General features: G+C 38.9%; 1 protein-coding gene across 1 annotated transcript; it reads left to right on the top strand.

Moving 5' to 3' along the window:
* Positions 1-476: 476 nt before the first annotated feature.
* Positions 477-1,718, top strand: LOC133293194 (uncharacterized). Its single transcript, XM_061491728.1, has 3 exons — positions 477-629; positions 720-1,656; positions 1,708-1,718. Exons 1-3 carry the CDS (start codon positions 477-479, stop codon positions 1,716-1,718), a joined length of 1,101 nt encoding a protein of 366 aa, XP_061347712.1.
* The last annotated feature ends 20,659 nt before the right edge of the window (positions 1,719-22,377 follow it).

The following is a 22,377-nucleotide window of genomic DNA, read 5'->3' as shown; positions in this document are numbered from 1 at the left end:
GTTAACAGTTATAGTCACAGCTTTTAATTATTACGCGTTTTATTGTTTTAAATGCTCGCGTAATAATCGGAAAAAGTTTATTCGCATTTTTATAAATGAATTGCTGTGATTGTAACTGCGCTTAATATCATAATTAATGTTAACAATACCGGTGTACAACGGGCTGTTACATTTTATGGTATCAGAGCAGTTTTGTAAGGGAACTCTGATAAAGTAGTATTGTATCTTGTGTTGCATAGCTATCTGTGAACTGTTTATGATTAATGTATATGTGATTCCTCAGTGTGGGTCTGATCAGCTCATTCCTTTGTGTTACATGTACAGATATCATGAGCAGGGAACGGGGTCGCCGTGGAGCTAGAGGTGCAGGTCATCTAGCCGCACCAGATCCTATTACTGCAGTTCTTAATGCTCTGCAGGAAGAGACTGCTGCAAATAGAAATATGACCGAGACCCTGATGAAAAATAATCAGGACATGATGCATGCCTTTATGACTGAAATGAGGGCAGACAGGGCTTGGAACAGGAGGGATGATTCTCCTCCACACACGGCTACGGAGACTGCTACCCGTACGCCATCTGTTACTCCTCAGCAGGAGGGGAGTGGTGCTAGTCATCAGTCTGGTGAGGCTAGTCACCACACTACATATCCTACTTATATCCCAGAGCCTTTTGTGGATCCTTCTGTTGCTGCTCAGTCTTTTGGGGTTACTGGGCAGGTATATGCTGGTACGGAAGAGCATAGACTCCTTTCTTTCAGGAAACACAAACCGCCATCATTTCAGGGGTCAAGGGACCCGAAGGTAGTGACTACATGGTTGAGAGGTATGGATAAGATATTTCAAGTTATGGGGTGTCAGGACCCGCAAAGGTTGTCATATTCTGCTTATATGCTCGAGGGTGATGCACACGAGTGGTGGTATACTGCATCACAACCTTTTATTATTCAAGGGGAAGAGATTACATGGGCCTTGTTTGAGAGACTGTTTCATGAAGAGTATTTTCCTCGAGATGTTCGGGAGGCTAAACAGGGGGAGTTTGAGAAATTGGTACAGGGTACCATGACAGTTGATGCCAATGTGGCGAAGTTCAATGATCTGGTAAAATTTGCTAATTATAGGGGTGTACTGCCGACTCCTGAGTTTTTATCCGCCAAGTTTCAGAGGGGTCTGAATGAGAAAATTGCAAAAAGAATGTCTAATACAGCTGTGAGGAATTTTGCAGATCTTGTGACCCAGTGCAAACGGGTAGAAAGTGTTTATAATCGCTATCCAAAATCTGGTTCTTCGAGGACATTTGGTCCTCCAGGTAATAATAATAACAGGGGTGGCTTTCATCAGAATAACAACAGAGGTAGGGGGTTGCAGGTAAGGCAGCCTCAGGGACAGTCCAAGAGAGGAGGTGGTCAGAGAAGTTGGTTTAATGACAGAAATTCTAGTCCTCGTTGTGATAAGTGTAAGAAGTTTCATCAAGGGTCTTGTGCTGTGACCCAAAATACTTGTTTCAAATGTGGAAAGGTTGGGCACTATGCTAACAATTGTTATAGCAATACTGGGCAGGCTGCGAATCTCCAGACCTTGCCATCTGCACCTACATTTGGGCGTGCTTATACTACTAATGCACAGCAGACGGTGAAGGCGCCGAATTTGGTTAAAGGTACAATTTTCATTTCTAATATTGATTTATCTGTTTTATTTGATTCTGGAGCTACGGACTAGTTCGTGGCGGAATATGTGGCTAAGGGGTTGGGATTAAAAGTATCACAGATGATTCCCCCTATGCGTATTACTACGGCTACAGGAGAGGTTAGTGATTCCTCCTTCATTTGCAAAGAGGTCGGGTTTGTCTATGAAGGCAGGTGCTACACTATTGATTTAATTATCTTGCCCCTGGCCTCTGTTAATTTGATATTGGGCATGGATTGGTTATCTCAAAACTGTGCAATGATTGATTGCTATGGCAAGAGGTTGATATTATCTCACGAGAAGCCCTCGGTTACTCCGTCTCCCTTTTTGTCTATGTGTCAAGCTGTTAAAGCCTTAAAGGCTGGGGATCAGGGTTATATTTTCTTGGGTGGATTGGTGGGTGGTAAGGAGATTGAAATTTCTACGATTCCGGTGGTTAATGAGTTTGTGGATGTATTCCCTGATGAGATACCGGAATTTCCACATGAGAGAGAGATTGAATTCTCTATTGAATTGTTGCCTGGTGTGGGGCCTATTTCATTGGCTCCATACCGGATGGCGCCACTTGAGTTAGCTGAGATGAAGAAACATATTGAGGAACTATCTGCAAAGGATTTTATTAGGCCGAGTGTGTCTCCGTGGGGAGCACCGGTAATCTTTGTGAAAAAGAAGAATGGAAGCATGAGACTGTGTACTGACTACCGGAAATTGAATAAAGTTACGGTTAAGAACAGGTACCCATTGTTGCATTTTGATGACTTGTTGGATCAGTTGAGGGGTGTCTGTGTGTTTTCGAAGATTGATCTCCGATCCGGATACCATCAGATTTGGATTAGGCCGGAGGATGTGCCTAAAACGGCCTTTCGTTCTAGATATGGACACTACGAGTATTAGGTGATTCCATTTGGGCTTACAAATGCCCTGGCAGTGTTCATGGACTATATGAATCGTATCTTTAAACCGTATTTGGATCAGTTTGTGATTGTGTTCATCGACGACATCTTGATTTACTCTAAGAGCAGAGAGGAGCATAGTGAGCATTAGAGGACTGTGTTACAGGTATTAAAGGATAAAAATTTGTATGCGAAGCTGTCAAAGTGTGAATTCTGGTTATCTGAGATACAATTTCTGGGTCATGTCATTTCTGAGAGGGGTGTTGCGGTGGATCCAAATAAGGTTGATGCTGTTATGTATTGGGAACGACCAAAAACTGTTACTGAGATCCGGAGCTTTCTGGGTCTTGTTGGATATTATCGAAGGTTTATTGAGGGGTTTTCTACAATAGTACTGCCATTGACCCGATTGACACGAAAGGATACTCCTTTTGTGTGGACCCAGGAATGTGAGAGGTGTTTTCTAGACCTTAAAGAGAAGTTGACTACTGCTCCTGTGTTGACCCTCCCTGATCTGGAAGGTGAGTTTGAATTATACTGTCATGCTTCCAAGAAAGGTTTGGGGTGTGTGCTGATGCAAGAAAGGAGAGTTGTTGCTTATGCTTCGAGGCAGTTGAGGCCTCATGAAGAGAATTATCCGACACACGATTTGGAGCTTACTGCCATCGTATTTGCCTTAAAAATCTGGAGGCATTTTCTGTATGGGATGACATTCGCCGTATTCAGCGATCACAAAAGTTTGAAATATTTGTTTGATCAGAAAGAGTTGAATATGAGACAGCGAAGGTGGGTTGAATTTTTAAAAGACTATGATTTTGAGCTGAAATACCACCCGGGTAAAGCTAATGTGGTGGCAGATGCCTTGAGTAGGAAGTATGTTAGTGTCAATGGAAAATAAACTGAATGAGAAGATTAAAGAAACACAGGTATGGAATGACAGTGTCAAGTATTTGAAAGGGCAGAGTGGAATATCTATGAATGAACAGGGATTATTAATTTATCAGAGCAGAATTGTAGTGCCCAAAGAGTTAGCAGAGGAGGTAATGTTTGAGGCCCATAAGGGTTAGTATGCTGTACACCCAGGTGCCACAAAAATGTATCAAGATCTGAAAACTAAGTTCTGGTGGCCTGGGATGAAGAAGGATGTTGCAGAGTATGTGTCAAGGTGCTTAATTTGTCAAAAAGTCAAGATAGAACATCAGAAACCTGCAGGGTTACTTCAGCCGTTGGATATACCAGAGTGGAAATGGGAGAGCATCTCTATGGATTTTGTTGTTGGTTTGCCTCAGACTCAGGCTGGTCATGATTCAATTTGGGTAATAGTGGACAGGCTTACGAAGTCTGCACATTTTCTACCAGTGCGAGTGGACTTCTCTACGGAGAAATTAGCAAAGTTATATGTGAAGGAAATTGTAAGGCTCCATGGAATACCGGTTAGCATTGTTAGTGACCGGGACCCGAAATTTACTTCTCGATTTTGGGGAGCCTTGCAACAGGCGTTTGGCACTCAGCTCCGGCTGAGTACTGTGTATCACCCGCAGACTGATGGTCAGACTGAGAGGACCATACAGACACTTGAGGATATGCTGAGGGCTTGCACACTTAAGTAGGGCACTGCTTGGGATAGATATTTATCACTGGTGGAATTTTCTTATAATAATAGTTTTCACTCCAGTCTGAGCATGGCACCTTATGAGGCATTGTATGGGCGTAGATATCGTACTCCTACTTGTTGGACAGAGGTAGGTGATAAAGATAGGTTTGGGCCGGATTTTGTGCAAGAAACTACAGCACATATTGAAATGATCAGAGAAAAACTTAAACAGGCACAGAATCGGCAGAAAAGTTATTATGATAATAGACACAGACCGCTGTAATTTGAAGAAGGCAATCATGTATTTGTGCGGTTATCTCCAGTTACCGGTGTTGGACGTGCATTGGGAGTGAGGAAGCTGAGTCCTCGTTTTATTGGGCCGTATCAGATAATGAAAAGAGTAGGACCAGTGGCCTATCAGCTTGCCTTGCCCCCACAGTTGTCAAATCTGCACAATGTTTTTCATGTATCGCAGCTGCGGCGTTATATTCCGGATGAATCACATGTGGTGATACCGGACGATATTGAAATTATAGAGAATCTAAAGGTTCCTATAGGTCCTAGTGAGGTCCTTGACCGCAGTGAAAAGAAGCTTAGGAGTAAAGTGATACCGATGCTAAAGATTCAGTGGGAAGGACGTACGCCTGAGGAGGCTACTTGGGAGCGGGAGGATGAGATTCTCCGGCTATATCCTGAGTTAGCGGACAGGTATGATTTAATTTTGCGGACAAAATTCTAAAAGTTGGGGTGATTATAACACCTCACAATTTTAAATTAAGTGTTTAAACTATTAAGTGAGTAATTAAGTGAAGATTCAGTGAAAAACCTAAATACTAGGCCAAAATACAAAGAAAGGGCAAAACAGTAATTAGCCAACACGCAACCCTAGGAAGATAAAAATTGAGTGGAAGGTCTCAGATGTTAAAAATAACCCTGGAAATGGGTTCAGAACGAAAAATTGAGTGGATAGGCAAGTTTCAGAAAAATCAGTGAATAATGTTTTTCGCTGGTAAAAATACCGCTGTACGATTGCACCGTAAAACATGCCAGTTGAATTTTGAGCTCTAGGTTTCAAATATGAGTTATAAATGGTCTATTGAGTTAGGAAATATGATTTTTGATAAAATTTGGTGGAATTAAGTCATTCTGGGGAAGCGTGCCAACTACGCGCGCAGTAGCTTAAAACAGTGTTTTCTCCGAACGACCGGAAAACTCCGAACTCACCTAATCAAGTATAATTAAAGGATAATGGTTACTGTTAAAAATTAGAGTTTCTAAATAGATTGTGAATTTACAGACATTTAGTGGAATCGTAGAGAAATCCTGACGAGTTTTAAGTCGTGTGAGGTGGCGTGGGACCCACCACACTTAAAATCCACTTAATCCACCTCATCACCATTATTCATCATCACCTTCTCTCCTCCCCCTTCAGCAAAAAACCGAGCTGCCCCCTTCCCCTTAGCCATTTTTGGTTCAAACTTTCTTCCTTGCTAAATCAACCAATTCTCAACCAAATCAAGTGATTTTTGTGTTGAAATTTGTTGGAAACCACCTTCCAAACACATTGGTGGTATCCATTAACCTTGAAACCCTCTCATTGGCGAGTTATTGCCCAAAGTCAGCTGCGAATTTTTGAGAAAAATGGAGCTTCATGGAGTCATTTGAGCTTCCATTGCTTGGAGGAGTCTTGGGGTAGCTTCTAGTCTTTGTTGTGAGTATGTTTCCATCCCATTTACATGGTTTAATTGTGATTGAATTTTTGGAAACCTAAAGCTTGATTTGATGATGTGTTGTGTTAGGGAGCTCATTGGAAAATGTGTATTAGATGATAATGCCTTAGAATGATGTATTAAAGCTAGAAATGCAATGAAAATTTTAAGTGAAAATTGATGATTTTTAACTTAGGATTTTTTATGGTCATGACATGGAATTTTGGAAAATGTGTTGTGATGTTAATAATGAGTTGTTGTATGATCGTATGATGATAAAATAGGATGATAGAAGGTGTGGAATGGTTGAAATTGATTGGAAACCCCTTGGAGTGTCATAGGACACAATTCGACCCTTTGAGGAAAAATAAGTGAATTGATGTTGAAAAATGATTTGGATGATGATTTGTGTAGTTATATGGTACTTAGATGGGTTGTGTGGTGGTTGGAAAGTTTTAGAATCAATGGAAAAATAATAAATTGTGTTAGTGACCTAAATGAACCTAGAGTGAATTATTACGCAAAACGATGAGTAAAAGACGTAAAACGTAAAATCGGCACTTGAACTAGCCTTATGGCAACCTAAGGATGGGTAATAAAATGAGAAAGAAAATTTAGAAAAATAAATCTTCAAATAACACATGTATGGCCGAACCACCAAGGAGGGTGGGGAGGATTTTGCGATTTTCGCGTTCTGATGTAATTCGACGCGTACTGATGGCTGTACGTGATTGTATAGGTTGCCGTACGTCGACTTGAATACTGAACCTTGAATCAGTGAGTTGACCTTGGTCCTGGACCAAGTGGATTGAGGTAAGTAATTGGTTCAATGCATGTATAATTTTAAATTAGCATGTATTGTTTGAATTGTGAGTGATTGGGAATGTCCTCTGTGTAGGCATTCTGTTGTGTACCAAGTTGAGGGATAAGCTGCTGCGGAGCTAGTGAGAAAACTATTTAAGGTAACCTCTTGGTACTGGGGCTTGTTCCCCTTTTCTGTTCCACCTTGCCAGTTGATGGCAACGGTAGGAAGTGTATATGAGTAGTGTAGAACAACATGAGCATGCATGCATTATTACAGTGGGTACTTATGTACCGAGTCTCTCGCCAGTAGACAGTTTTAGCCTTCGATCAATTTCGGACTTCCACTGGATAGGTCTCCGAGAGGGAGTTCCAGTTGACCTAGGGTCGTCGTGTGTGATCCGGATAGGAGCACACTAAGAATGTCTCGGGTGTTATGGTTGGTTTGGGCATCATGGTTGTGGTTCTTGGAACACACCTTGGATGATACCCGTAGGCTTATATATGCCCAGGGCGTGCGTGGTATTGGTAGCTACCATCCCGCATCGTCGTATTTTGTATCCCGTTATTCCCCAGTTTCTCTAAATCCCATGCTATATCCCGTTTTGAAAGTGGTTGTTTATACTATTGATATGCATCGAAGTGAACCATTGGGCGGAGTTTTCTCCAGAACCTCTGGGTTACTGAGATATATTCGTATATCTCACCCCGTCTCGGGGCATTTATTTCAGGAGGTAGCAATGGAGCTGGAGCAGCGGGCAAGAGGCCCGCAGAGTGAGCAGTGGAGTGCTTAGCATTTTGCATTTTGTTGGCCGTGTGGCCTAGGCTAGACTTAGGGCATGAACATCTCATATGTATGTAGGATGAGCTTTATTAGCATATTTGTTCATGTCATTTTGCCTAAGTCTAGTAGTCAGGTCATGTAGTTTTTTTTACCATTTGTATTTAAGTTGTAATATTGGAAGATTGTAATCAAGTTTAATTTGTAAGTTGTAAGTTGTAAAGCAAATATTGTAATTGTACCTTGATGCATGACAAGTTATGATGGAAGGGCCTTAGGCCTATTTTAGATGATGATTGCAAGTATGATAAAAAATGCATGAAAGTGATGTTAGTGATTGCAACTATTTAAGAATGATTAAAGTGGCTATGTGTCTAATAACTATAAATTGGATTGGGTTGTAAGTGCCCGAAGGCGTTGTTGGTCCTTGTGTGTGCCACCCATTAGATTATTACTGTATTATTATGTGATTATTAGGTACATTTGAGGCATAAATGAGCTTGTACAAATTGGGGATTTTAAGGAAAAACAAAGGAAACTCTGGCGAATTTTCTGTAGAATTGGCAGAATTTAGAATTTCGGGAGAGCGTATCTCCCTCTATAGAGGTCCGATAGGGACGTGCAATACGCCATTTTAAGTTTTGAGATGTCCTCTACCTTGTGTCAAAATTTGGGAAAAATCTGGGTTAGTCTTCGACCTGAAAAAAATGGAGGAACGCAGACTGCTCATGTGCCTACTGAACATGTGGCAGTTCTGGACCAGTTTTGGGAAATTAATTCCTGTTTCATTTCTCAGTCAAATTAAGCATATGATATATCAAATCTAAGATTGAGGTGTCTAGTTGATGGTGTAAATATTTGAGGGCAATTGGATTAGTGAATTCGGTGCAGTAATTCAGAGAGTGAGAGAAGTTTTGAGCTGTTTTGGGGTTGGTTGGCTGTTTCGCTTATTCAAACTCAAACGGCGATAGCCGGAGCAAATGACCTCCTAATTGAGCATGTGATAGCTTGTTGAAAAGGTAATTAAGTAAGACAAAAATATAATCTGAGAAGAAGGTCTGGTTGTGAGCGGTGTGTTCGCAGAAAATTAATGAGTGAACCATGTTCGAAAGGGTAAAAACGTACAGTTTAGTAATTGGCTAAGGGGGTTTATGGGAACCCCTTAGTAACTTATAATAAGTAAAAGTGTGATGTAAAAATAGTTAAAATAAATATTTCACAAGATTTAACAGTTATAGTCACAGCTTTTCATTATTACGCATTTTATTGTTTTAAATGCTCGCGTAATAATCGGAAAAAGTTTATTCGCATTTTTATAAATGAATCGCTGTGATTGTAACTGCGCTTAATATCATATTAATGTTAACAATACCGGTGTACAACGGGCTGTTACAGCCCGCTTGTGCTGGCCCAAACCAGACGCTCCCCCTTTAGATCAACTTTGGCCCACATTAGTCATTGTCTCCTACGTAGTAATCTCCTTTTCTTCGATTCTCTGCGCAAGAAACAAAACCTCCACCATCCTCAGCCCTTCCTTTTCACTAACATTTAGGTTTCGCGATTGACGGTCACCTTATTGTTGCTCTTCCCCATTCTCTTCTTGATGTTCTTCTTCTTCGCTACTCACCACTACTTTGACAAGTTCTTCCTCTGCAACCTCTCCATTTTCTTTCTCAGTTACTGCTTATTCATCTCCTTCTCCTTCTTTTGCTATTTCTTCTGATCTGTCATCTTCAGCTTTTCCTTCTAATTTTCGATCTGCTTTCTCTTCAACAAATGCGATCCCTTTTTTTTGCTTCTGCTTTCATTTGAGCTTCTTGCCTTGCTTCTTATTTTTTCAAGGCATCTGACGTCTTCAATTCTGCAAAATCTACCAAGTAAAGTTTAGGTAAGTATTTATCTATATACTCCTTCTTAAAGTTCCTCCAACTTGCGTCATGATTGAAACATCCCCAACCTTGATACTAGTTGAATGCATTCCCTCTGAACCCTCTCACAACTTCCATCAAATTTTGATCTTCATTGATTCCTTTTATTTGGAAAAATTGTTCAAAATAGATTTTCCATCCCCAAGTTTCATTATCTCCTCCGTCTCTATAGATTTTCGGAACCATTGTAAATCTGTGTATTCTATATTTTTTTATTTTATTTTTTTGGATATGGACCTGAAGCACCCCAAGATCGGAAGTGCTCTGATGCCAAATTGATGGAACCCAGAAAAATAAACAACAATGATAACAACAAATAAACAATAAAATATCTCCATTTCTTCAGTAATACATCTGAGATACACTTATGTGACAGTATCAACAACAATGACAGAGAAATAGAGTATTAATAGACTTCCACACTCCTAATACAGACTCCAACTATTGGACGATAACAACAATGAAATAATAATGCATAAAGAATAAACCCAGAAAAGTCAATTTCCCCACAAAGCCAACATACCTAGGCTCCAAGAGTTCCCTAGAGGTCCCCCAATTTCCCCACTAAACTGTTAGTATATATGTGTCCTAGAGACAATCTTTTGATTAAATAAGGACATAAGATGTGGACCTTTTTGTCGCAAATAAAAAAATAAGCACTCTTTATACTGTTTCATATTTTGTCTCAATATTATTGTTAATATATTATGAATAAACTGGATAAACCCCTTGGAATAGAATAGGTATCTCTTGAGTATCTGTGATGAGATCACGATCATGAGGATTCAAGGATACCGCACGTTTATTCCTAATTTTATGTTCCTAGTCTAGAGACACTGAGAATGTGGGGATCAGTGATCTCGGGTAAGACTAGCACGACTTATCTACTTGTATTTGGATACAAGGTAAAGACCTCATGTTCTACAGATATGGAGATGTCTTAGCTAAAGTCGTGGGTGGACTTATAAGGGTATAGCTCGCACTGAACAGTCCCACAAAGAGACTCTATGAGAAAATCTCACAAATAGTGTCATTAGAGTAGTCTCTTTATATTTGGGTATGTCTTTCCTTAGACCAGAAATTATTACCTAGACTGTGTTCTAGAAGGCATGCTTTGATTGTATACCTCGTCTGCCTGAAACATGGAGACTCATAGGTACACTGTTGGACTTGTCCTGAAAGAGCACAAGGCTAGGGAGATAAGCTGAAAGAATTTGTCAAATCTCTGTGAGAGATTAGGTTATCTGTAAACCAGAGAAATCAGGATGACATTTACAAGGACTCGGGAATCTATGCATAGTAAAAGAGATCATGAGAAGATCTGTCTTTAGAGTCAGTAAATTGAAGATTCCCTATTTCGAATAAAGCTTACCCTAAACCGCAAGGGTTGATACGTTTCCTTACCCTAGGTTTAATGGAAAGGTAACCGAGACGAAAGAAAATACATACGGCAACCAAATATGTATAATAGGATGATCAAGTCATTAATCTAACTAGTTCCGGGGCAACAAAGCATTGCTAGTGTTCTGTGTTGTCATTAAATGAGTTGTGGGCTTGTTGGGCCCGAGCCCATTTATGTCAGCGGCTATGTTGGACCTAATGGTTCACACACTAACACCTTATTGTCATGATGATCTAGCATTAAAGGTATTGGGCCTAATAATGGTTGTTAGCCCAAGAAGAAGTTTGGAAGCCCACCTAAAAAGGAAAAGGGCGCATGGATCATGTAATGGGCTTGGATGGTCTAAGACATTACTAATTAGTTTAATTAGTTAAATTAATTATCAAATATTTAAATTTTGAATTTTGAATTTGAATTTTGAATTTTGAAATTGAATTTTGAATTTGAATTTTGAAATTCGAATTTTGAAATTCGAATTTTGAAATTCGAATTTTGAAATTTGAAATTCGATATTCGAATTTTGAATTTGAATTTTGAATTTTGAATTTAAATTTATAATTTGAATTTTGAATTTAAATGTTTGAACGTTTGAATTTAAATGTTTGAATTTGAATTTGAATTGGCTTTGAAAAGTTGTTTCATAACAAAAGGATAAGATAAGAGCTTGTTGGAACAAATCCCTTGTATCAAGAGGAGATCTTTGGAGATCACCAAGGGCTATTTGGGGCGCTGATTTGGTGTGATTATAAGTGTCATCTAGTCAACCAAATAAGCTCCAATCAGATTTGATTGGTTGAGAGAATCAGTGAGTGAGTTGGTTCAAATTTGAATGCAACTGCTCAACGTATCTGGACCCCTTTTGGGGCTGAATGGGGCGCATAGATGGCTGGCTATCTGATGGCCATTAGGTCAAAATTTTGACTAGATAAAGATCTAGTCTCATGAGGATTGAATGGTAGGTTGTTGGGAATTTTGAATTACAACAACTCCACCCTTTCTCTCCCTTTATATGCCCCACTTTTGTGAAGTTTTCATGCTGAAGACTTCACTCTTCTAAACACCTTTACCTAGCCTCCTCCTCCACACATTGAACGCCTAGCAAGCTTTTGTGGTGATCAATTGGTGGCTTTTCAAGAAGAGTTCTTGCATCTTGACATGGGGTGGTGTGGATCAACGTTAGAGGGTTTGAACCCTTCAAACCTGACACTGATCTCCTTGGTGTTTGAATCACAAACAAAGCTAACATCATGTTGTCTTAAAGCATGAGTCTTGATTGCATGTGTGATTCCACTTGAGAAAATTTTTGTTTTTCCCTCTCACATGCTTCAGCCTTCAAGGCTATTTTACTATCTAGTGGTATCAGAGCCCGGTTGCTTTACCATCGACGGGTGATGGTACCTTATTTGTGAAAATTGTTTTTCACGGTCAAAAATCTTTAATGGGTTAAAGCTTGAATTTTTGCATACGGATTTTGAATTACAATGCTTTAAATTGTTAAAGTTTTTGTTTTTATGAACATGTTAGTGTGATTGCTATGTTCATATATCTATGTGTAGTCATGGTTTTGTTTCTTTTTCTTTGTGAAATTTTTAAAAGGAAACACCTTTCTGAAAGGGATGATTCGGCTATGAAGGGTACTTAGAGTACCTTGATTGTTTTCTTATTTATCTCCAAGAATTGTTTCATGAGCATAGCATGAATTTTTGTGACAAAATTTATCATATACATATGCATATATGATTCGGCCATTAAAGGGTTTATGGCTGCATGCATGGTTTAATTTTGTGTTCTTTAAGAAAGAGTTAACAAAATTTGAATTATAAAAGTTGTTATATAATTCGGCCATTACGAGAAAATTAAGAAAATTTGAATCATGATTCTTGTAATTATATTTTAATTGTTAAAATGATAAGACATGTGAATGAACATGTTTTACGATATTTGATATCTTGTGCCTGCAAAGTTGTCTAACCTTTCAGGTGCAAAAAGGAAGGGGATGGTCATGGTGCCCGAAATTTGAATTTCAAATTTTTAAATTAAAGGTATAATTTTGCTCTATTTAAATTAGAGGTGTAATTTGAATTTTGAATTTTGTAATTTTTCATTTGTCCCTCCAAAGATGTTTTGGAGTTTCTTTAATTATTTGTAATTAGAGAATTAGGCTAGTGGCGTTTAGACGACAAGCAGCCGTGGCTTGAGAAGCATGATGGACGAATGCGCGAGCACCATGACTGTCTCAAATAAAAGTGTTTTATATGCTTGTATGCTCTGTACGACTAGTATGCATGAGATAGTGTATCGCGAATGTATGCTTTTATGACTTAAGACGTCTAGTATGCATGAATTGGACAAATCGCGTTTGTATGCCTTATTATGCACGTCCAATTGCGACTAGTGTAAACCGATAGATGTTTGACATAGGTTACGACTAGCATGATAACATACATATGCGTTTGATGAGACTTAGTAAACCCTAAATAAAAGGAACCCTTAAAAGGAATAAATTATTAAGCGCATGATTACCTCCCACCACCAATATTACTCAAACCTCCTCTAAATAGTAGTGCTCCACAACTCAGTTGGGACCCACTGTTTCTTTGAGCAAGAGTAGTGTTAGAAGTGTGAGACACTTAGGGTGCTGGTTAGTGCTTAACTGAGGCATAAGTTGCAGGCTCAGCCGGGCTTATGTGCTTAGGGTAATAGTGCTAGGTCGGTTGAATGAGATGCACAATTGAGTGACAAGGAGTTGTCAACCTAATGTTAAGAGAGGGTATGAGATACTGTTGATAAGGATCAACCCATTATTTAAATTAATCTTGCGGTCACAGATGGGGGTTAAAATAAATAATTGCACTCTTAATCGCACTAAGGTAAAATCTAAAAGTATATTAACCCTAAGTCAAATGGTAAGGGTCATTGACTTAAATAAAATAGTGGGAGGGGAAAATTATTTAAAGTCTTTAATAATTTGTTTTTACTATATGTCTATATATTAATTAAATTATCTTTACATCTTTTCAGTTTTTAGTATGACTAATCCACTATCGCTGCGCTCAATACTCGATACGAACAAACTGATCGGTTCAAACTTTATGGACTGGTATCGGAACTTGAGAATTGTTCTTAGGGCTGAAAAGATAGCTTACATTCTAGATGCTGCATTACCCGTAGCTCCTAAGGAATGGGAAGATGGGTTCGCAGAATTTGATTTCGAGGCCCACAAACAACACATGGATGATAATGTGATGGCAGTCTGCATTATGTTGGCATCTATGTCGCCTGAACTGCAAAAGCAGCATGAGCTTATGGATGCTCCCTCTATTATCCTGCATCTCAAGGAGTTGTATGATATTAAAGGCAGGCATGAAAGGTATGAGGCCTCTGGAGAATTGTTCTCTTGTAGGATGTCTGAGAGCATGTCTGTGAGCAGTCATGTTCTTAAGATGATCGGACTCATTGAGAAGCTAGGAAATCTAGGCTTCATCATGGATGCCGAGTTAAGTAATGACTTAGTCCTCACCTCATTTCCACCTTCCTTTAGTCAATTCATTATGAATTACAACATGCATGGGATGCTTGTGAGCTTGCCTGAATTGTTAAGTATATTAACAACTGCTGAAGTGTCTATCAAGAAGGATAGGACACAAGCTCTTCTGATTGGTGGGCCTAGCAAGGCCAAGGGTAAGGGTAAGGAGCCTGCGAAAGGCGACTCCCTTAAGCCCAAAGGAAAACCCAAGAAGAAGAAAGGCAAAAAGAAGGGTAAGAATGCATCCAAGGACAAAAGCGATGCTGAGTGCTTCCATTGTGGCAAGAAAGGCCATTGGAAGAGGAATTGTCCAGACTACCTGAAGAGTGTGAAGAACAAGAAGCATGGTGATGCTTCTACCTCAGGTATTTACATGATTGAGATAAATTATTCTTGTGTTAATCCGACTTCATGGGTATTGTATACCGGTTGTGGTTCTCATATTTGCAATTTGTTGCAGGTGCTTAGGAGCCCTAGAAGATTGGAAAAGAACGAGGTGGACCTCCGCGTTGGTAATGGAGCAAGAGTTGCTGCTCATGCTGTTAGAGATGCCGACCTCATTTTGCCTACGGGCCTTTTATTGCATTTGAATAATTGTCTTTATGTTCCTACCATTTCTAAAAACATTATTTCTATTTCTTGTTTAGAACAAGATGGTTTTGCTTTCATTATTAGGGATGGTACATTTTCTATCATTTCGAATGATATTGTTTTTGGTACTGCTTCTTTAATAAATGGCTTATATGTTTTGGAAATGGGAACTGAAGTGCTCAATGTAAATGTGAAACGACCTAGGATAGATAATCAATCTTATCTTTGGCATTGTAGACTAGGGCACATAAACGAAACAAGATTGTCTAGGATGCATGCAAATGGATAACTAGATTCCATGCATTTAGAATCCTATGGACAATGTGAATCTTGTCTAGCCGGAAAAATAACTTGTCACAAGCCCAAAGGGCTTGAGAGTCATAGGGCTAGTGAGTTATTAGAACTCATTCACTCTGATGTTTGTGGGCCAATGTCTATAGAGGCTAGAGGAGGATACTTCTATTTCATTACCTTTACTGATGATAAATCGAGATTTGGGTACGTGTACCTAATGAGATATAAATCTGAAGCTTTTGAAAAATTCAAAGAGTTTAGGAATGAAGTAGAGAAACAGCGTGGCAAGATGATTAAGACATTACGATCAGATCATGGTGGTGAATATCTGAGCCGTGAGTTTTAGGATTATCTGAGAGAAAATAGAATTCTCTCGCAGTTTACCGCACCTTACACACCACACCAAAATGGTGTCTCCGAAAGGAGAAACAGGACCTTGTTAGACATGGTCAGGTCTATGATGAGTGAGACTCAACTTCCAAAATCGTTTTGGGGATATGCCTTAGACACAGCGGCATACCTTCTAAATAGGGTACGTCTAAATCTGTTTAGACCAAACCATATGAGATATGGAATGGTAAGAGACCCAACCTGAGTTACCTCAGGGTATGGGGATCGCCAGCATATGTCAAAGCGTTGGCATCAGACAAGCTTAGTGCTAAGACTACTAAATATCTATTTGTGGGGTATCCCAAAGGTACTAAGGGATACTACTTTTACTCCATGGATGAACACAAGGTGTTTGTGTCCAAGAATGCAGAGTTCCTTGAGAAGGATTTGATCTCTCAAGGAGCCAGTGGGAGTAAGATTGATCTTGCTTGAAGAAGTTCAAGGACCACAAGAACAGATTGAGGAAGTCGAGTCTGCTCCGCAGGCGACGTTCTCCAATGGATAAGTAAACACACAACTCCGTAGGTCTACTAGGGCCATCCATCCACCTAAGAGGTATGGATTTATGATTTAGAATCAACAAACCGTCGAGGATGATGAACCTAGTAACTATGAAAAGGTAGTCAAGGATGTTGACTCTTCTAGATGGCTTGAAGCCATGGAATCTAAAATAGATTCGATGTATCAAAACAAGGTATGAACCTAGGTTCCTAAACCGCAAAGAATAGTTCCTATCGGTAACAAATGGGTCTTTAAGAGAAAGACTGATGCAGATGGCAACGTTCAGACCTACAAAGCTAGGTTGGTGGCAAAAGGGTATCGTCAAAGACAATGAGTTGACTATGATGAGACTTTCTCACCGATTGCCATGGTCAAATCTACTAGGATCGTGCTTGCAATAGCAGCATATCACGACTATGAAATTTGGCAAATGGATGTCAAGACCGTCTTCTTGAATGGGTTCTTGAAAGAGGAAGTGTACATGACACAACCTGAAGGCTTTGAAATCAAAGATCAGGAGCATATGGTATGCAAACTACAAAGGTCGATATATGGGCTAAAGCAAGCATCAAGGAGTTGGAATATTCATTTTGATGAAGTCGTTAAGAGTAACGGTTTTATCAAGAACGAAGATGAACCTTGTGTTTACAAGAAGGTTAGTGGGAGTAATGTCGTCTTCCTGGTACTTTATGTAGATGACTTATTGCTAATAGGAAATGACATCCTCATATTACAAACAACGAAAGACTCGCTTTCAGAAAGCTTCACCATGAAGGATTTGGGAGAAGCGGCCTTTATACTTGGTATAAAGATCTATAGAGATAGATCCAAGAGGCTGCTGGTTTATCTCAATCCATATATGTCGACAAGATGCTAAAGAGGTTTAGCATAGAAGGGTCGAAAAAGGGTTTTCTTCCCGTCAGTCATGGGGTACACCTTTAAAAGGCTATGTGTCCTAAATCACAGCCTAAGAAGGATCGCATGAGTGGAATTCCATACGCTTCAGCTATTGGATCCATCATGTATGCCATGATATGTACGAGACCAGATGTCTCATAAGCTTTGAGCATTATGAGCAGATACCAGTCTGACCCTGGAGAGGGTCACTGGACAGCAGTCAAAACCATCCTTAAATACTTAAGAAGAACTAAGGATGCGTTTCTGGTCTATGGTGGGGTTGATGAGCTAACGGTGAAAGGGTTCACTGATGCCAGCTTTCAAAGTGACAAAGATGACTGCAAGTCACAGTCAGGGTTCGTATTCACCTTAAATGGTGGGGCAGTATCTTGGAAGAGTTCCAAGCAGGAGACAACAGCAGATTCAACGACAGAAGCTGAATACATAGCTGCTTCAGAAGCGGCTAAGGAGGCCGTGTGGATCAAGAAGTTCATATCTGAACTAAGGGTGGTTCCAAGCGTGGATAAGCCCATACAGTTGCTTTGCGACAACACAGGAGCCATTGCGCAGTCAAAGGAACCTAGGTCTCATCAAAGATCTAAACACGTGCTCCGCAGATATTACCTGATTAGAGAAATCATTGATAGAATGGATGTAAAGATGGATTATGTTCCCACAGATGATAACCTGGCTGATTCTCTAACAAAGGCTGTTTCTCAGAGAAAACATGAGTCATTATGAGGCTTTGGGTATACGACTTAAGTCTGATTGGCTCTAGGCCAAGTGAGAGCTTGTTAGTATATGGGTGTCCTAGAGACAATATTTTGATTAAATAAGGACATAAGATGTGGACCTTTTTGTCGCAAATAAAAAAAATAAGCACTCTTTATCCTATTTCATATTTTGTCTCGATATTATTGTTAATATATTATGAATAAACTGGATAAACCCCTTGGAATAGAACAGGTATCTCTTGAGTATCTGTGATGAGATCACGATCATGAGGATTCAAGGATACCACACGTTTATTCCTAATTTTGTGTTCCTAGTTTGGAGACACTGAGAATGGGGATCAGTGATCTCGAGTAAGACTAGCATGACTTATCTACTTGTATTTGGAAACAAGGTAAAGACCTCATGTGCTACAGATATGGAGATGTCTTAGCTAAGGTCGTGGGTGGACCTATAAGGGAATAGCTCGCACTGAACAGACCCACAAAGAGACTCTATGAGGAAATATCACAGATAGTGTCATTAGAGTAGTCTCTTTATATTTGGGTATGTCTTTCCTTAGACCAGAAATTATTACCTAGACTGTCTTCTAAAAGGCATGTTTTGATTGTATACCTCGTCTGCCTGAAACATGGAGACTCATAGGTATACTGTTGGGCTTGTCCTGAAAGAGCACAGGGCTAGGGAGATAAGCTGAAAGAATTTGTCAAATCTCTGTGAGAGATTAGGTTATCTGTAAATCGGAGAAATCATGATGACATTTACAAGGACTCGAGAATCTATGCATAGTAAAAGAGATCATGAGATGATCTGCCTTTAGAGTCAGTAAATTGAAGATTCCCTATTTCGAATAAAGCTTACCCTAAACCGCAAGGGTTGATATGTTTCCTTATCCTAGGTTTAATGGGAAGGTAACCGAGACAAAAGGAAATACATACGGCAACCAAATATGTATAATAGGATGATCAAGTCATTAATCTAACTAGTTCTGGGGCAACAAAGCATTGTTAGTGCTCTATGTTGTCATTAAATGGGTTGTGGGCTTGTTGGGCCCGAGCCCATTTATGACAGTGGCTATGTTGGACCTAATGGGTCACACACTAACACCTTATTGTCATGATGATCTAGCATTAAAGGTATTGGGCCTAATAATGGTTGTTAGCCCAAGAAGAAGTTTGGAAGCCCACCTAAAAAGGAAAAGGGCGCAAGATCATGTAATGGACTTGGATGATCCAAGACATTACTAATTAATTTAATTAGTTAAATTAATTATCAAATATTTAAATTTTGAATTTTGATTTTGAATTTTGAATTTGAATTTTGAATTTTGAAATTTGAATTTTGAAATTTGAATTTTGAATTGAAATTTGAATTTTGAATTTGAATTTTGAAATTTGAATTTTGAATTTAGAATTTAAATTTTGAATTTGAATTTTGAATTTAAATGTTTGAACGTTTGATTTTAAATGTTTGAATTTGAATTTGAATTGGCTATGAAAAGTTGTTTCATAACAAAAGGATAAGATAAGATCTTGTTGGAACAAATCCCTTGTATCTAGAGGAGATCTTTGGAGATCACCAAGGGCTGTTTGGGGCGCTGATTTGGAGTGATTATAAGTGTCATCTAGTCAACCAAATAAGCTCCAATCAGATTTGGTTGGTTGAGAGAATCAGTGAGTGAGTTGGTTCAAATTTGAATACAACTGCTCAACGTATTTGGACCCCTTTTGGGGCTGAATGGGGCGCATAGATAGCTGGCCATATGATGGTCATTAGGTCAAAATTTTGACTAGATAAAGATCTAGTCTCATGAGGATTGAATGGTAGGTTGTTGGGAATTTTGAATTGCAACAACTCCACCCTTTCTCTCCCTTTATGTGCACCATTCTGTGATCAAAATTTTGTGTAGAAAATCTGATTGCATCCTTACTTTCTCTCATCCTTTTGGTGCGCCACTTTTGTTAGGTTTTCCCTAAGTGTTTTTGGAATTAACCTAGCCTTTTCTAAGAGCATCCATGCCCCACTTTTGTGAAGTTTTCATGTTGAAGACTTCACTCTTCTAAACACCTTTACCTAGCCTTCTCCTTCACACATTGGACGCCTAGCAAGCTTTTATGGTGATCAATTGGTGGCTTTTTAAGAAGAGTTCTTTTATCTTGACGTGGGGTGGTGTGGATCAACGTTAGAGGGTTTGAACCCTTCAAACCTGACACTGATCTCCTTGGTGTTTGAATCACAAACAAAGGTAACACCATGTTGTCTTAAAGCATGAGTCTTGATTGCATGTGTGATTCCACTTGAGAAAAATTTTATTTTTTCCTCTCACATGCTTCGGCCTTCAAGGCGATTTTACTATCATAAACTAATACTCAATTCATGCATACCTCACTACACATACTCCCCTCCCTTATATTGTATCAACCAAGAACCTTGTAGAATATTTTCCTAACTAACTAACCAACTAATTCACTCATTCCTTCCCTTTCAGCCCATTAGCACCTAATATTGATCCATGTGCGTTGATCAAGGGGGTATGGATCAAAGTTAGGTGGAGTAGTTGCTCAAAGAGGTATGTTATTGTTGGACGTCAAAATCCCAACAAGGAAATTCTCAAATAATAAGAAACATATATAAATGATTATGGAACTCAAATAGTGACAAAGATTTTGGTCTCACCATGACAGGAGGATCTTCAGGAGCATGAGCATGTGCATGACCATGTCCATGACCGTGACCATGACGAGGATTAGCATATGTGAAAACCCTTTCATTGCCAACACTGATACGCTTAACTTCAGTCAAATCTGTCTTCTGATTCTTCTTGTTTGCACGAGCTTGGTTGAACACCATGGAGTAATCAGTAGGCACTCCTGGGGCCTTATGCTCCCACCCTCCAAATTGAGGCACAGACATCTTAGCAGCTTTTTTCTGCATACATACGAATATAGGATAATCTTGGTGAGTCACTTGTTTCTCATTCTCCAAAATGCAAATAAAGAGAGCATAATTTGTTTTGAGGAAAAATTAGAACACCCTTAACTTGTATTGGTTAATACCCCCTTGATCAATGCACATTAACCAGTACAAGTTCAAGGTTTCAAACTCTAGCATAGGCAAAGGAAAACAAGAGTGTTCATTCATTCAATAATCTTGAACTTGTATTGGTTAATACCCCATAATCAACGCACATCAACCGATACAAGCTCAAGGTTCCAATATAAAGGCACAGGAAATTTATATGATATGGTTAATAGGTGACCTTTTATAAAATTCATTGTGTAGTTTAAATGGGAAACTCCCCATAGTCCTTGAAATTGAAGATTAAATCTATAAATTGTCTATAATATATATACTCAGTGACAACATTGTGATAAGATAAAATTGGAGAGGAACCTTGCTGCATCAAGAGAAATTTGGTTAGATGTTCATTAGAACAATATAATAATAAAGATTACAGATAGCATAAAATCTCATGTTTATATCATTTAGTAGCAGCACTGTTGAAAGTAAAAATGGTCTTTTGTAGAGCTATAAAATAAGACAGAAGTACAATGGTTTGATCTTATGGATCAATTCAAATTGGTCCATTTCAGGCTTCGAATAAATACGATTTTCATCGGTGTAGTCACTTACTAAATTAATGTTAAGACTCGAGTTATATTTGAAGTATGGTATATTATATATTTTATTTTATTTTTGTCCACACGGAAGATAGTTGGCAAATGCAAAAGCTATCAAGAAATGCCCACGATGGGTGCATGAAAAATGTAGAAATATATGTTTCAGCAAATGAAGATTCATGAAAGTGGGATAAATATATGTTTCAGCAAATGAAGCTTCATTTGCTTGTGCATGCATTTTCATTTTTAATAGAACCTAAGAAGTTTAACACGTTAAAAAGGAAAGATAATAGAATGAGAATGAGCAATCCCAAAAAGGTCTTCTATTTCCAAAAGTTGGACAAATTTTTAAGCCTCTTCATCCTGCTATGGCCACAGCATTATAATTTGCTTTTATTTTTGCATAGATTGGTGATTTAAGATAGTGATCATATTCATTGATCTATATACCATGCATACTACCTTCCAAATAGAAATAGTATACAGGACCCATTGGTCTAGATCTTGCCTATTTTGTTCTATGAACAAATTCTAAAGAATATTACTGTAACACTAATTTCTAGTAGCACAAAAAGAATGAGTCAGAGATTTATTTTAAAAATAAAGAGGCTATTTTTCCTTCCTATATCTGCTATGCAGATTTAGGCCTACCTCCTTTCGTTCCATGGTTACGTCTGACCCTGGGAATAGGGAGCTTCAACTAAGATTTCTGCTAATAGAACCTTTTCAAGATATATGCCTGATTGAAGAGGGTGAGAGTTTTCTTGCCATGGGGTATTTTGAACTATGGGAAACTATGATAATACTTGAAAACTTGTCTTTTCTGATCAGTATTCAAGATACCACAGCTTCAAGGAGGGTTCAATGCAATTAAGGTATATATGTATATATGAAGCTAGATGTGTCCTGATCAGTAAAAGTAGGGAAAAAATTATGGCTGGCCACTTGACAGCTTTCCTTCTGTTATGAACAGTTGTAAATTAGAGCATTGCCCAAAATTAGAGCATTTTAGCTGGAAAAAGATATCTACAAA

This window comes from Gastrolobium bilobum, unplaced genomic scaffold (genome assembly GCF_033153095.1).
Source record: "Gastrolobium bilobum isolate Gb01-03AN ecotype WA unplaced genomic scaffold, APGP_CSIRO_Gbil_v1 utg828, whole genome shotgun sequence".
Lineage (NCBI taxonomy): Eukaryota > Viridiplantae > Streptophyta > Magnoliopsida > Fabales > Fabaceae > Gastrolobium > Gastrolobium bilobum.
The sequence above is the reverse complement of the archived record's forward strand: the minus strand, read 5'-3'. Positions and strand labels throughout refer to the sequence as shown.

Coding starts and splice junctions, on each gene's coding strand:
- LOC133293194 (XM_061491728.1), top strand. CDS start 477: ATGATGCATGCCTTTATGACTGAAATGAGGGCAGACAGGGCTTGGAAC. Junction 630..719: donor CTAGTCATCAGTCTGGTGAG/GCTAGTCACCAC, acceptor GTTACTGGGCAG/GTATATGCTGGTACGGAAGA.